This window comes from Grampus griseus (genome assembly GCF_964374135.1).
Source record: "Grampus griseus genome assembly, chromosome: 1".
In the NCBI taxonomy this organism is placed as follows: Eukaryota; Metazoa; Chordata; class Mammalia; order Artiodactyla; family Delphinidae; genus Grampus; species Grampus griseus.
Genome location: NC_139017.1, coordinates 137,273,764 through 137,291,165, shown reverse-complemented (window position 1 = coordinate 137,291,165; position 17,402 = coordinate 137,273,764). Strand labels below are relative to the sequence as shown.

Genomic DNA, 17,402 nt, shown 5'->3' with positions numbered 1-17,402 from the left:
TGTAGACTGTGATTAGAAAGAAAGCAACAGAGGTGTTTAAAGCAAGAAAATGATGCCTTTTATGTTTTAAGGGGATGCTTTGCAGTTATGTGGAGAATGGAATGGAATGGATCAATGAGAGAGTGAAAAGTAGAGATACCAGGGAGAAGACTAGTGCAGTAACTAGGTAGGACATGATGGTGTTTGGAGTAGGATGGTGGCAGAGGAAAAAGAGAGAAGTCAACTTAAAATCTATGTGAGATTAAATCAAAGGACCTGTTTACAGTTTGGATATGGGGAATAAGAAAAAGGGATGAATCGTGGCTGATTCCTATGTTTTGGCTTGAGCATGTAGGTAGATGGTGATGCCATTTACTGAAAGGGAGAAGAATGAAGGCTGGGGAGACATAATGAAGTTCCATTTTAGGCACAGTTTGAGATGTCTGTGTGGCAACCAAGAGGAGACAGTTGGCTCTTCAAGTCTGTTGTGCTCAGAGAAGAGGTTTGGGCCACAGAGATATAATAAAGCAGAGGGCCATCAGCACAAAGATAGCATTTAAACCCATGAGAATGGAAGGTATTTCTTAGAGAGAGTACTCTGGATCAAAGTTGGGTAGAGGTGAAGGAGTCGAGAAAGGATAGGTGGCTGAGGGGCAGGCAGAAAGCAAGAGACTGTAGGAAGGAAGTTTCAAGGAGGGAGAAACTGACTGTGACCATTCCTGTTGACGGGGTCGAGAGACATTTCCTCTGGATCTAGAAACACGAAGGTGCTGGTATCTTAACGAGAGCTGTTTCAGTGGAGTGGTGGAGAAAGAAGGCAGAATGGAATGCCTTGAAGAGTTAATGTAGAGTTCAGTCTAGTGACCCCAAACATCTCTCCAGCCGAAAATAACTTAACACCACTGGATAAAAACATTAAAAAAAAAAACACTTTAAAAATATATAGCTGAGTTGACACAAAGTGCTCAGAAGTTTTAAAAAAAGAGAAAGCAGAAATCCTGTGAGGTAAGCAAACTGTGAGGCCAGCTTTCACGCTGTAGGCATCTGTGGAACTCTGGAGACCTCTAGCTTCCATTTTCACAGCCTTACAGTGGCTGAGAAGCAGGACACGTAGCCAAGACAGGGCTCAGAGACTAAGAAGAGTTTGTCACATAAATCAAGAACCCAAAGGGCTACATCCTGAGTGTAAGATGAACTGAAATAAACTTACCTGTGGAAGGGAAACAACAAGGAAGCCTGCCTACCTTGACTGTGGTACTGGATTGTGAGAAGAAAAAAATTCTCCAGGAATTTATAACCACAAAATTGCCCTCACATGGCTTTGCTGCTCCAATTCACACTGCCTTTATGGTCTGAAAAACCTTAAGCTGAGAATTTATTCCCAAATCGTAGTATCCCCAGGCATCTGGAAGAAGTAAATCTTTTTTGGAGGAAAGAACTTTCAACTCAGGCCTCAAAAACTCTTCTTAGATTAAATTCCACGAAACGTAAGTTCACAGGAAAACAAAGAAATACGTATAAAAATGTTTTTCTATACACATACATACATATACAAAACAACTGAGTAAAAGCTGGCAGAATCAGACCAGCTTTTAGATGTCAGACATATGCTTATAAGTTAAGCATTAAACATATAAGTTAAGCATCAAACAAGGAGGAGACTGAAAATATGAGTCAAGAACGTGAGATAACAAAAAATAAGCAGAGTCAAAAATGAACCAATGAGAATTTATAGAAATGAGAAATATAATAAATGAAATTAAAGACAATGAATAGGTTACATAGCCTATAGGATACAAATAGAAAAAAAATTGGTGAACTGGACCATAGGTCTGAAAAAATGTTATCAGAAATGCAGTACAAGAAGACAGAAAGATGGAGAATATGAAAGAGAATAAGGGACATAAGAACAGAATGAGAGGGACTTCCCTGGTGGTCCAGTGGCTAAGGCTCCACACTCCCAATCGAGGGGGCCCAGGTTCGATCCCTGGCCAGGGAACTAGATCCCATATGCCGCAACTAAGAATTAGCATGCTGCAACTAAAGATCCCACATACCGCAGCAAAGAGCCCATGTGCGGCAATTAAGACCCGGTGCAGCCAAATAAATAAATAAATAAATATTAAAAAAAAAAAAAAGAACAGAATGAGAAGGTCCAACATGTAGCCAATCAAAGTTCTAGAGGAAGCGAGACTAATGGGGAAGAGGCAATATTTACAAAGGTAATGGTTGAGAATTTTCCAGAATTGCGACAAGATATAAATCCTTAGATTCGAAAATTCAATGATCTGAAGCAAAATAAACAAAAAGAATACCTCAGTTAATTGCAGTGAGAGTCAAATTGCCAACTATCAAAAAGAAATAAAATAGCCATGAAGAAAAGAAAGACTTCTTACAAAGGAACAACAGTCAGACCAACAATCAACTTTCAATAACAATACTCAAAGCCAGAAGACAGGGCTTACCTGGTGGCGCAGTGGTTAAGAATCCTCTTGCCAAGGCAGGGGACACGGGTTTGAGCCCTGGTCCGGGAAGATCCCACATGCTGCGGAGCAACTAAGCCCGTGGGCCACAACTACTGAGCCTGTGCTCTAGAGCCCGCAAGTCACAACTACTGAAGCCCGTGCACCTACAGCCTGTGCTCCGCAACAAGAGAAGCCACTGCAATGAGAAGCCCGGCGCACCGCAACGAAGAGTAGCCCCCGCTCGCTGCAACTAGAGAAAGCCGCGCACAGCAACAAAGAATCAAAGCAGCCAAAAATAAATTAAAAAAAAAAAAGTCAGAAGACACTGAAATGATAGCTTTGATATTTTGACAGAAAAATGTATGTCAGTCTAGGATTTAAAACCCAGTGAAAATGTTCTTCAGGGAATAGGAAATAAAGTCAAGTTTAAGCCATCAAAAACAAAGACTCAACTCCCAATGGACCCCTTATGAAAGGACACTGTACAGGATGCACTCCAGGAAGAAGAAAAATCATCCCAATGGAAGGTCTGAAATACAGAAGGAATGGTACACAAAGAGATAGCATATAAATAGGGCTGAGTCAAAACACTGTATAAGGTAATGATGACTGTACCTATTTGAGGGGATAAAACAATACAGGAGAGGACTTAAGACAATGCACAATAAAGACAAAAGGATAATGAGTCAGGTGAGGAATGAGGACACGAAACAGTCTAAGGTTTTCAAGTACTCCTCAGAAGAGGGTAAAGTTACTGATGAAATTTAGGTTTTGTTTAATTAATAAGTTAAAATTTTAGACTAACCACTAAAAGAGTAACTGAGAGGGAAGGATATGGAATCTTTCATCTGGTTGGTTGTGAAGGGGGATAGAGAATAATGCTGAAGCTAGAGATGGAAGTGGTATCCAGGGCAGAATTTTTAAAGATGGGAAAATACTAGACTCTGTTATACACAATGGGAATAATCTGATAAAGGGGAAAAAATTGAGCATACCAAAGAAAGAATAGAAATGCTAAGGCATAAAATGCTTGAGAAGGCAAGAGGAAAGAAGAGGGGATCTAGGGCATTTGCAGAAGAGATAATTCCTTTTGTGGTAATGAGAAGAAATTAAGAGACAACATTTCTGGGTCTCCACTGTTGTATATGTAAATTGGGGGGAGGAGAAAAAGAACATTTTTTGAGTACTTACTAAAGTGAACCACTGTGTTCAGTGTTTTTATATACATTTGTCATTTAATCTTCACAACATAACTGAAGGTAAGATTTTAGTATTTTGGGAGCCAAGACTGTATATGAAGAATGCAGACTATGGACTAGATTGCATAGGTCCCCTCTGTAAACAGGTTTGTGAACTTGGGCAAGTACTTAACCTCTGTGAGCCTCAGTTTCTCATCTACAAAATGCGGGTAAAAATAGCACGTAACTCACAGAGCTGTTGTGGGGACTAAATTCCACAGGATATACTCACAGTACTTTCCACTCAGCTCTCATTTCCTCTCTAGAGTACTGCCTGACCTTCCAAGGTGGCAACTCCTTCCCCTTATTCCATACATAGTACTTATTATTATAATTGCACCTATTGTTTGTTATACTGTGATTTTTTTTTCCTATTTCCTCCACTATGCTGTAAGTTAGAAGCCATGTCTTATTACTCTTTATACTAAGGGCAGGAACTATTTATTTATATCTCCAAAGCCTAGAATAATGCCAGACACACAGCAAATGTTCAATAAATGATTGCTGAACTGAACCCCTGCCTTCTAGATAAATCAATGGACAAGTTTTCTATCTACTACATTGACTTCTTTCAAATGTCTCTCAAAAACCAAAGTGTCTGATCAACAAATTGTCTGAATTATGTACTCCTTGTGGGTATAATGTTATTGGCACTTCGTACGCCTTTAAATATAAAATGAGGATGTTGGTCTGTGCTTAGAAAAAAACAAAAGCTTTAAAGCTTACAGAGTTTAAAGAAAATTATACATGAGATTAACTACTAGATTTTATTTTCTGGGAATAATTAGTCGTTTCAAATGATTTCAAATGCTCTAGCTTCTCAAACATCTCTAAGAAACTGGGACACTCATTAAACTGGGGTTCTGGTAATTCAATAAATAGGGCACTTTTCATGTCATGCAGTCATTTCTCATTTCACCAAACATTATTTCAAATCTCTAAAGTTCTTCATGATGTTAATTAACAGCTATGGAAAAATATCCAGTAGCTGAAAAAAATGTTAAGCAATTTTATGAACCACATGGAGTATTTGTCATTTTTCATAGGTTGTTTTATCCTTCCATGTAAATTGTCATTTTTGTAGCAGAGAAAATCTTTTTCAATACATTTATCTATAAAAGGATGAAACAAAACTATGTTTACCTTTTGGAAAGTAGATACAGGTGAAATAGCAAACATATTTCCCTCTCCAAACACTTCTGCCCAATTCCTTTGAGATACTTTCATTCTGTTTTTAAAATGGTATTCATTATCAGGATTGAAAGCCTAGATTCAAAGAGAACAGAGAAGCATTATTATTATCTACTTCTATAGCAACACATATTAGCATTAGAAAAGAAGATACAAAATATAGCCTTGGACTCCCTCATTAATGGAATCTTTCAAGTATCCCAACAGAACATATTCCTTAGCCAGTGCTGAGGAACAAAGTGGTGCTCTCCTGTTCTGTTCAATGTTTGCTGTGGGGAAAGAGAAGGGGGTAGCAGGACGGGAGGTCTGATCCAGGCACGGTGATGCCAATGCTCCAGATGTTCTAGGGCTGCCACAAGCAGAGATGGGCAACAAGGCAGTGAAGACAGAAGTTAGGAGGGAAAACACGAGCGCCCCTTCTTCATGCAGCTACTGCTACTAGTCGGGGGAAAAGCCCAGAAACCAAACTACATCAACACCCTATGTGACAGTATTTGTGATTCGAATAATCAGGGAGACATAAAGGAAAGCTATTTAATCATTCTAAAAGCTGAGAAAGCTTAAAATTAGAAAGGTATTTCTTTAAAACTGAAAACACAGAACAGTTGTTCTGCTTTTAAAATAAAAAGCAAGAAGTCAAGTTAATAACTTTAATGATAAGATCATGATCACGCATTATTAATTACAAGTCAGAAGGCAGTAGGTATTTTAAACAAAAGCAAAACACAAAGTACTTCATTTTAGACATACTGTACCATTGTAAGCACAGCCAGCAGACCAGTGGGAATTGGATCTTGTTTTATTCTCTCTGCAGCCAGTTCTATTAATAGCATCAACATGTTGTAGATGCCTTCATGAATTTCAGTACCCCACTTGTGAACAGCACTTGATGTCAGCAGCTATAAAAACATAAACGGCACTTTAGAGTCTTACTTGAAAAGAAAGAAAAGACATCTACAGTTATCAGTTCAGTCTTGACTAATGAAGAGATTATTACCATAATACTTATTTTTATGCAGATGACTTGCTTTAAAAGACCCATAGCTGTAGTCCATCTACTTATCCACTTATTTCACAGTCAACACTTAGTTTTGTTTTTTTGAACTTTAATTCCCTTATATTAAGACAGTTTGGGGAATTCCCTGCTGGTTCAGTGGTTAGGATTCGGCGCTCTCAATGTCGAGGGCCTGGGTTCAATCCCTGGTCAGGGAACTAAAATCCCACAAGCCACGCAGGGTGTCCAAATAAATAAATAAAGCAGTTTGTTTAAAAGAAAATGTTGTTTTCTACTTTTCATTATTATTAGGAGAGGTCAAGTGGTGAAGAACAAGAAAGAACCTGAGATCAATTCTGATACTACTATTTTCTAGCTGTCTTGAACAAATTTACCAGAGTTCCCAGAGACTCAGTTCTCTCATCTCGAAAGAGGGATAATTCCTACCCACTTCACAGAGACGTTACAAGTATCAAAAGGTACATCGAATGTAAAGTATTAGCGAGGTTTTATTATTAATATATTTTGGCTGTCGTTATTAATCAACATTCCTGGAATCTAAGAAATCTCATGATTTGAACATGTACATTCTTTTCATATTATTTATATCTCAGAAACAGAACTGCATCTTCCCACCTGTTGACCAGATGGCAGCAGGGCTCTGAATGTGAAAAAAATTTTAGAAATACCTTGTCTATTTATTTTGCTTGTATTTTCCTTTCTAGTATGTATTAAAGAAATATACAATTTTTTTAAAAAGTTTAAGCAAATCTAAAATAGCACTGTAACATTGTTTACTTTGCAGCTATTTTTCTTAAATATAAAAAATGGTGCCTCTTATACTCAGATAGCAGCTTAGATTTGTTAAAAAGGAAGGAAAAGGCACACAGAAGAATCTAAAATCATCATCTTTGGATTTCCCCAATCTTTGACCTTCTAAGTCCTTGGGGAAGTCTAATTCAGGAACAACTGCCGAAACAGGGAATGGGAAAGTGAGAGGATTCCACTTAATAAAATAATGGCAAATTGGTACAGTGGTTTCATGTTTTTGTAAGATTTCCCTTCAGAGGGAAAATACTGTGCTATAAAAATTTCACCTTAGCCACACTGAGAACCCCTTAACGAGAGGGTTAAGACCCTGAAAGAGCCCAAACTTCTTTAGCTGCAGAGGAAAACCTCAGTTCCAGACTTTCTCTATAGCAATTAGCTGCACTATTTGCTCAAATGAACAATAATCATAAGACTGATTCTATATAAGGCAATTACTATTTTTTTGCTACTATTTTTGCAAGAATTCTTTTGCCTGCCTATATATTCTTCCTATGTTTAAAAATTAGATAATAAAGCAGAGATTAAGATTTAAGAAGCTTCATGTGACAACAATAAAATTTATGTGGACTAAGCACCACTCCCTCTGTTGCCATCTCATATGTTCCGTTTTTACTTTGAAAATGGAGTTCTATCTACCTTCCAGATGAGGAGGGGCAAGACAGGCAGCACCATGTGAGGAAGAGGCACACAAAGTTTAAACACAGCTGTGCACTATGGCCACACCTGGATGTTTTTCCCTGCCTGAATATACTAGTAAAAGAATCCAGGGGACTTCCCTGGTGGTGCAGTGGTTAGGAATCTGCCTGCCGACACAGGGGACACGGGTTCGAGCCCTGGTCTGGGAAGATCCTACATGCTGCGGAGCAACTAAGCCCGTGTGCCACAACTACTGAGCCTGAGCTCTAGAGCCCACAAGCCACAACTACTGAGCCCGGATGCCACAACTACTGAAGCCCGCGCGCCTAGAGCCCGCGCTCCACAACAGGAGAAGCCTGCACACCGCAATGAAGAGTAGCCCTTGCTCGCCGCAACTAGAGAAAACCCGCGTGTAGCAACAAAGACCCAACGCAGCCAAAAAAAAAAAAAGGAATCCAGGCTGGCCTGAAAGTGAAAGGTGAAGAAAGTAGAAATTACAATAAAGCTCCTTTTGTGCACCTTATTCACACAATTGCTTATTATTTGTATTCTTACTTTTTTTTTTTTTTTAAAAAAGGGCAGCTTGTGAGAAAAGCCCAGGGAAGGTAGGGAGAGAGCCATCATACCAGGAAACACAAATCTAAAGGCACACAGAATTCTGTAGCCCTTCTAGTTTAGAGGAATCTTTTTAATAGCTCTAAACTGTAAGAATTGAATGACATTAAACATAATGCAAGGTACCTTTGTGCTCATAGTTTTATAGGAAAAAAAACCCCAACAACCGCTTGACCATTTATTATACTATTACAAACAGCTGAGGGCATAAAATAAAACAGTCCTCTGAAGCATCTCTGTACAGAGTTAGAGTATTACACTCCAAATATGCAACTTGCTGCTGGACTGACTTGACCCAGGGCTCTCTGAATCTGAAGATCATCAAACTAAAGATCCCTTCCTTACAGGAATAAACCCTTTTCCATGACTCTGAATAAACTTGAATTTTCTTTCTCTGCAAATTTATGCATACATTAGGATAGGTGTCACAATATGTTACATTATAAAAGTGCTGGTATTTTTTTAAAAAGATACTATAATTCTTAACAAAATTCTTAAAAGTTAAAACTACAAAATGGTAGATGAATTCATCCAAAATGAAGGAAAATCTTGATTCTCTATAATCCCTGCCTAAATGACAATTTTAAAAGATTTCTCCCTTTTTTCAAAGATGAAGCTATTTTTGTTCCTAAAATTAATTTTGTTCTGTCTTCAGTCTTGAATCAAGGGAGATTCTGTCTGTCAAGACGCAGATGGAAATAACAGTTTGCAAATGAAGTTTATTTTACTGGGTTTTATAATAAATACAAACTTCATCACCTGTAGTTGTAGTATCTTACTTGCATATGAGACAAAAAATGGATGTCAAAACCCAGAAGCATGAGACAGCAGGAGACTCATTTATTCATTCAACAAAGATTTACTGAGCTCTTTCTCTGCACTAGGCACTGGCTATATGCTGGGGAAAACAACAGTGCCTGTGACATCGTCCCTGCTCTTGAAAGATTCAGGACTCAAGTCCTGAATAGGGAACCATGCTGAGTTAGAATGCTTTCAGAAACAGAAGTTCTGTGATCTTCTATTCTCACTGTTAAGAAAAATTGCTTTATAAGAGATGTGGCCATAATGGGGGCAAGCATATCAGTCTAGCTCCAACAGAGATGCTGCCATCCACATGCCGTTTTGCCAGATACAATACTCAATCCAGTTAAACTTTCTATAGTTTAAACGTCTGCTTCTGTCTCAGTAGAATAGTACGTACAAAATGGCCTATATTTTGATAAATAAATATTGTATTTCTAAGTGCCACAATCCTTAGTTTAGTAAGATTTCTAATTTCCTAGTGTAAGTCTTCACCTATTCTTTAGCAGTTAAATAGAAGGAAGTAAAAGTTATATTCGACCAAAGACATGCAAACAATTAAATATAGAAGAAATAAATCATTCCTGAGCCCCATATTCAGGGCTACGTTTTTCATTTTTGAGCATTCCTCAGTTGTACAGGATTCATAAACTGGGCTCACATGTTAAAAAACTAAAACTAAAGCAGAAAGCCTGTTCACCTTCACCCCCACCAAAAAAAAAAAAAATCAGCACAGCACATTTTTCTTACCTTTTTAAATGCTTCAGGCATACACCTATCCATAAATCTTTTACAATTCTCATCAGACTCAGAAAGACCTTTGTAAAATAAATGAAACAATATGCCTTATTTAGATTTTAGGTAGTTGCAGAAATCATATATATCATTCCAAGCTCATACATATGGAACTTATTACAGAAACCTTGACTCTTAAGGAATTATTAAAAGCAGAAGACATACATTCTGATAAAGGAATAGGCTGAGAAAGTAACAGTATTAAATTATTAATAGCATAATATATCCATTTATATTTATTATTAATATATACTTATTAATAGTATAATAAGTAAATACTAATTAGAACTGAAATGCTTGAACTCATGTTTCCATATCAGAGTAACTTTCAATGATCTGACTAAATAGCTAATAGAACAAACACCACCAGCAGCTACTTATCAGCCATTACTGTCTTCCTAAACATTTCTTTTAAAAACACATATATTCTCAATAAATGCCAAAATCACTCTCTTGCCCAAAACAAATTGAACTCTGTGCAATAAAATGCACAGAACTGTGCCTGGCATAGAGTAAGTGATAAATACTTGCTAAATGAATGAATGAATCCACTGTAAAATTATCCTTCGGAATACACTTAAAAGAAAAACTCAATGACAGATTTTGCTTATCAGTGGAGACACTGTCGAGCACATTTTCTTTTTTCAGTCCTACCACTTAGCATAATACCGGCATCCTCTCAGGCACTCAATAAATGTTGCTGCTGAGAAGCCAGTCATAAACGCATCATGGAAGCTAGTCAAAATATTTCCTTTTGATGTGCCTTGTATTTAATCACAATGGTAAACTATGCACTTCTAATGAGAAAAAAAAATTTGCAAAACACTGGCTCAATTCATCTTATTTTACAAATGAATTCAATATGAAAAATAAATTATTATTCTCTCTTTAATATATTTATAATATAGATGCTTCCTTATGTTGAAACTTATTCTCTAACCTAGTGATATTTTATTACTCTATTCGTTTAATATCTGTAAAGCACTTAAGATAGTGCCAAGAACTTAATAAGCATAAAATATTAAATAAACATTACTTTCTTTTCTTTAAAAAAAAAAAAAACGCCACTGCATTAAGCCTTAATCTAAAGTGCTCCAAGTTTCTGTGGAAAACTTAATTTCAATTTCCGTAAGGCTTTTCAATTATATTTTAAAGACTCTTACACTCTATTGCAGTTAGAAGAAAATAGCTGATTTAATTCAACGCTTTTACTCCACAGGGGATAAACAAAGACTAAGAGAGTAAATGATCTAAGATAATACAGATGGCCAATGACAGGAGCTAAAATGAAAGTCAAGCCTCCTATCAAAAAAAAAAAACCCCCAAAAAATGAAAACTCCTCCTGTGTCCTGAAGTATGAACTTACCAAGTCTTGCTAGGTAGGTAGACGCCAACAGGCATTTGCCTAGTGACTCTTCCCGCTTGTAAGGTATGGACCAGTGATCCGTCAAAACGCGGCTTTCCAGTTCATATAAATTTGTTGTAGGGAATTCAATTCCTTCCCCTGAGCAGTTTCCGTTTTCATCATTCTTCTGACAAAGAGGGATTATGGTTTAAAAAAACACACACACACACACACACAAATAATTAGTGACTACTTAAAAATTTTTCAATTTAACACAAAGCAGATCCTTAATCACTGGTAGCCATTAATTCCAAGATTGTGGATTCCACATTTCTTTCTCGTAATCACATCTTTCACCAAGACTATCTGAAATATTCTCAGCTTTTATCAATGTGGCATCCCAACTCTCTCAGAAGGTGAGCTCATCTCATTCTTCACAAATGAACTCTCTTAATCTCTTGCTATAAATATCAAATCTACCTTCACTTACAGCCCCTTTTCTCACGCTCTCCCAAAGTGGCAACTGTTAAGGTCACCACACTGAATGCTACATCATTCAATCCAGTGGACATGTTTCAGTCCTTATCTTACTTTTCAGGAATATCTGACCTTCTGCCTGCTTCCTCTTCTTGGTATGCTAGATTCCCTCCCCTTACCTCCCAGGATAACATGCTTCCCTGTTCTCCTCTGGGGTCTGGGTTAGGGTGGTTCCTTCTGTCTCCTCTTCTGGTACATCCTCCCCTTCCTAGCCATCAAACACTGGAGTTTCTCAAACCTCAGTGCTAGGCTCTCTTTTCTCTGCTCAGTGAATGGCACCACATTCATTTGGCAGCATAGCCAGAAATCAAGACACATTCTTAAAACCCTATTCTCCCATCTCCACCCCTAAGACTAAGTGATCAGACCTCCTATATTTCTCTCAAATCCATCTACTTCTGTCCATCTCCACAGGGATGCCGCTATTCCTGAACTCAGCCTTCTGCCCTCTTTAACCTACTTAACTCTTAAACCCTCTAAACTCTTTCAGAGAAAAACCTTTCCAGAACTTCTAAACATTGTCAAATTCCTTTAATTATTTTATACCCCTACCATCCCGAACTTCTCCTTCATGACACAACTCACAGATGTAATTTTACATTTATTTGTGATTTACTCTGTTTGCCCCCACTAGACCAAGCAAGCCACAAGGACGAGGACTGTTTCTGACCACTTTTATATCTCTAAAACCTAGTGCCTAACACAAAGTAGGTATTTAAAACGTATTTTTAAATAGAAAAATAATTCATGCGAAGTTTCAACTATCAGTGGGGTAACTGCCAAACTTTCCATCAGTCCTCGCTATAGTAATCTGTAATAAATCAAATGGAACCTCTCCTCCCAAATGGCCTAACACCTGGCTCCTTTGAAAACCTAGCCATTTTCACAACCCACTCTATAATTTGATCATTACAAAATAAAACAGTTCCATTAAAAAAATTCACCTTTAGCCTCAATGAAGGAAAAGACCATAAATATAAAGCAGAAATGATTTAAAAACACACTGAAAAACAAATTTCAACCCCACATGAATGATATCTAAAGGAATGCAACACATTTTTTTTCAGGTTCATGGCTAAATTGGGATGAAAATGAGACAAAAAACAGGAAGGTAATAAAAATTTAAAATGGAGTAGAAGACAATATAATTGGGGGTGAAGAGTGAGGGATGGTGGATGAAGTAAATTTAGAGTCATAATGTTTGGGGATAATTCAGTTTTTAAACACAATACTTTCAGAATTTTTTTTTTTTTTTTTTTTTGCGGTACGCGGGCCTCTCACTGTTGTGGCCTCTCCCGTTGCGGAGCACAGGCTCCGGACAGGCAGGCTCAGCGGCCATGGCTCACAGGCCTAGCCGCTCCGTGGCATGTGGGATCTTCCCGGACCGGGGCACGAACCCGTGTCCCCTGCATCGGCAGGCGGACTCTCAACCACTGTGCCACCAGGGAAGCCCTCAGAAATATTTTTAATTAATAAGTTCTGTAAATAAACCACTTTACTTAAAGGAACTGAGGAGAATCAAAATGTAAAGATTTTAAGATAGTCTCAAAATTGTACATTTGTTAAATGCTTAAATTTATGAACCTAGGATCAAAGTAGAATAAGGCATATAAAAATAGAATTCAGTTGTATGATGGGAATATGTCATTACTATGAAATATCTACCATTAATTTCCACAGGGAGTTAATAGATCAAATCATGTATGAAATCATTAAATGTACTTAGCAGCTATGAAAACCAAGAGCCTCCAAATGGGATTATTGCCCTTGTGAGAGTCACAGGAGAGCCTGCATCCCCTCTCTGCTCTCCACACAACAAGAAGACGCCAGCCTGTGACCCAGAGGAGGACCCTCACTAGAATGCAACCATGCTGGTACCCTGATCTTGGACTTCCAGCCTCAAGAACCACGAGAAATAAATCGCTATTGTTTAGAAGCCGACAAACAAAACCTGCCCCAAGCTAAGAGCTTCCTTGGGTGGGGGTGGGGGGAGACCTTTAACATCATCAGTAATGACACAAACATCGTGTGCCTCCTGAATGGACGCACTGTAAAGGGCACAACATCATTTCTGTGACAGTCCTGCCAAAAATGCATCCTGTCTCTAGTCATGATGAAACCCAAAATGAGAAACAACCTAAAAAATAGCCTGTATTCTTCAAAAATGTCAAAGTCAGGAAAGATTGAGGAAGACTGGACAGACATAACAACTAAATGCAGCATGGGATCCTGGATTAGATCTTGAACCAGGAATTTTTATTTGTTTAATTTTACTTCTTGGCTTCAAAGGACTTTAGTACTGGATTAATGTTCCCGATTTTGATACTATACTGAGGTTACATAAGAGAATATCCTCATTTGTAAGAAATACACACTGAAGTATTTAAGGGTAAAGGGATATCATGTCTTTAATTTATTCTCAAACATTTCAGAGAAAACAACAACAAAACACACACATACTTTTACATACACGTGCACATTATACATACATGGATATTCATATTTAGAGAAAAAAAGAAGAATAAAGAGAATGTGATAAAATGTTAACATCTGAAGAACCTGAATAAAGTTTATATAAAAATTTCAAATTTATATAAAGGTTATATAAATAATTTGACATTTACAGAAAAGTTGCAAAAATAGTTTTGCGCTATTCTTGCAACGTTTTTGTAAACCTGGAATTATTTCAAAATTAAAATAATTTAGTAAAATAAATATATAAAAACATAGATTTTTGAAGAACCTAATGAATTAGAGAGGTAGGGACTCACCTATAGCGGTAAAAAAAAAAAAAAAACCGTTAAATTATACTGAGTATGTTTTACTTAAGAATCCCATTCCACTTGGTAACATAATTTGGTTTCTAAATACCTTTGTTTTTGTCTTAAATTACCAAATAAGTAATACATGTTCATTGTAGAAAATATGAATAGCAAAAAATAAAACCCACCGTTAATTTCACCACTTATAAATTAATCACACTGACATTTTAATAAATATTTTTCCAGTAAAAGCTTTTTTTTAACAGATTTTTTTCTAAAAATTCACAAATGTGGAATTAACCTCATTCTCATCACCTCCATGGCCTTTCATAATTCTGTTATTAAAGACAGTATTAATGCAGTATTTCTTTTCCTATCTGATTTAAAAGACAGATGCACAAAGCAACAGTTACAAAACCATGTTAATGGGCTTATAATGAATACAGATGTGACCCATATGACAATAATAGCACAAAAGGGCGGGGGTGGAGAACAGAGTTATATTGGAAGAATGTTTTGTACACTATTGAAATTAAGTTGGTATTAATTTGAATTACAGTGCTATAGATCAGGATGTTAATTGTAATCTACAGGGCAACCACTAATAAAATAGCTTTAAAAATTACACAGTGAAAGAAAAAACAAGGGAATTAAAATTGTACACTGGAAAGTATACTTAATACGAAACAGAGGAGTAATGGACGATTAGAGAATTAAAAGGCATAAAACATAGAAGACAAACAGCAAGATGGCAGATGTAAATCTTGTTTTATCAAATAATTATATTAAATTATAACTATCAGAAACATATGGAATGAAAGTGGACTAAATGCTCTAACCAAAAGGCAGAGATTTTCAGAATGAATTTTTAAAAAGTGATCCAACTGTCTACAACAGATACCCTTTAGATTAAAAGACATAAAGAGGTTGAAATAAAAGGGTGGAAAAAGATATATCATGCACACGTAAAGGTGGCGGAGTGGCTATATTAGTAACAAACAGAATACAGGCATACCTTGATTTATAGTGCTTTGTTTTGCGGTGCTTCGCAGATGTTGCATTTTTTACTAATTGAAGGTTTGTGGCAACCCTGCATCCAGCAAGTCTATCAACACTTTTTCCAACAGCATTTGCTCACTTCATGTCTATGAGTTGCATTTTGGTAATTCTCACAATATTACAAACTTTCTCATTATTATTACATTTGTTATGGTGATCTGTGATAAGTGATCTTAGATGTTACTATTTATATTGTTTTGGGGCACCAAGAATTGTGTCTGTATAACATAGCAAACTTAATCAATAAATGTCTGTGTTCTGACCACTCCACCAAACGGCTGTTTCCGGTCTCTCTCCCTTCCTCAGGTCTCCCTACTCCCTGAGACACAACAGTATTAAAATTAAGCCAATTAATAGCCCTACAATGGCCTCCACGTGTTCAAGTGAAAGGAAGAGTAAGTAGCATGTCTCTCACTTTAAATCAAAAGCTAGAAACGATTAAGCTTAGTGAGGAAGGCATGATGAAAGCTGAGACAGGCCAAAAGCTAGGTAGGTGTCTTGCACCAAACTGTTAGCTAAGTTGTGAATGCAAAGGAAATCTTCTTGAAAGAAATTAAAACTGCTACTCACTGAACAAACAAATGATAAGAAAGCAAAACAGGCTTATTGCTATATGGAGAAAGCTTTAGTGGTCTGAGTGGAAGATTAAACCAGCCACAACATTCCCTTAAGCCAAAGTCTAACCTAGAGCAAAGCCCTAACTCTCTTCAATTCTGTGAAGACTGAGAGAGATAAGGAAGCTGCAGAAGAAGTTTGAAGCTAACACAGGCTGCTTCATGAGGCTGAAGGAAAGAAGGCATATCTTCATAACATAAAAGTGAAAGGTGGGCTTCCCTGGTGGCGCAGTGGTTGAGAGTCCACCTGCCAATGCAGGGGACACGGGTTCGTGCCCCGGTCCGGGAAGATTCCACATGCCACGGAGCGGCTGGGCCATGAGCCATGGCCGCTGAGGCTGTTCGTCTGGAGCCTACGCTCCACAACGGGAGAGGCCACAGCAGTGAGAGGCCCGCGTACCACAAAAAAAAAAAAAAAAAAAAGTGAAAGGTGACAGGGGAACCTTCAAGATGGCAGAGGAGTAAGACATGGAGACCACCTTCCTGCCCACAAATACATGAAAAATATATCTACACGTGGAACATCTCCTACAGAACACCTACTGAACGCTGGCAGAAGACCTCAGGCTTCCCAAAAGGAAAGAAAATCCCCACATACCTGGGTAGGGCAAAAAAAAAAAAAGAAAAAATAGAGACAAAAGAATAGGGACGGGACCTGCACCAGTGGGAGGGAGCTGTGAAGGAGGAAAGGTTTCCACACACTAGGAAGCCCCTTCGCGGGCGCAGACTGCGGGTGGCAGAGGGAGGAAGCTTCGGAGTCATGGAGGAGAGCGCAGCCACAGGGGTGCGGAGGGCAAAGCGGAGAGATTCCTGCACAGAGGATTGGTGCCGACCGGCACTCACCAGCCCGAGAGGCTTGTCTGCTCACCCGCCGGGGCGGGCGGGGGCTGGGAGCTGAGGCTCGAGCTTCGGTTGGAGCGCAGGGAGAGGACTGGGGTTGGCTGCGTGAACACAGCCTTTAGGGGGCTAGTGCGCCATGGCTAGCCGGGAGGGAGTCCAGGAAAAGGTCTGGAGCTGCCAAAGAGGCAAGAGGCCATTGTTTCAGGGCGCGCGAGGAGAGGGGATTCCTTCCCCGTGTGCCCACAGAAAGCAGAGTACCGCCTAAGCGAGCTCCAGAGACGGGCACAAGGCGTGGCTAATCAGCTCAGGCAACAGAGACAAGCGTGAAATGGTAACACTGCTGCTGCTGCCACCAAGAATCCTGTGTGCAAGCACAGGTCACTATCCACACCCCACCACCCCAGGGAGCCTGTGCAGCACGCCACTGTCAGGGTCCCGAGATCCATGGACAACTTCCCCGGGAGAACACAAGGCATGCCTCACGCTGTTGCAATGTCATGCCTCTGCCGCCGCAGGCCTGCCCTGCATTCCAATTACGACTACCATACGCTTCGCTCTCAGCGGCCTGAGAGAGCAAGAGAGCCACAATCAGCCACTGCTTTAACCCCCTCCTGTCTGGGTGGGGAACAGACACCTGAGGGTGACTTACACGCAGAGACGGGGCCAAAACCAAAGCTGAACCCCAGGAGCTGTGTGAACA

At 38.7% G+C, this 17,402-nt stretch overlaps 1 protein-coding gene across 2 annotated transcripts in view; it reads right to left on the bottom strand.

Moving 5' to 3' along the window:
• The window catches only part of USP24 (ubiquitin specific peptidase 24), a gene marked incomplete at its 5' end in the record, with an annotated part of 149,945 nt that overhangs the window by 97,761 nt on the left and 34,782 nt on the right, over window positions 1-17,402 (bottom strand). For both annotated transcript variants that reach the window (XM_082654633.1, XM_082654634.1), the window contains 4 exons: window positions 4,826-4,948; window positions 5,629-5,772; window positions 9,501-9,568; window positions 10,912-11,077. In XM_082654633.1, coding sequence (XP_082510759.1) covers window positions 4,826-4,948; window positions 5,629-5,772; window positions 9,501-9,568; window positions 10,912-11,077 — 501 coding nt within the window. The remainder of the gene's footprint in view (window positions 1-4,825; window positions 4,949-5,628; window positions 5,773-9,500; window positions 9,569-10,911; window positions 11,078-17,402) is intronic.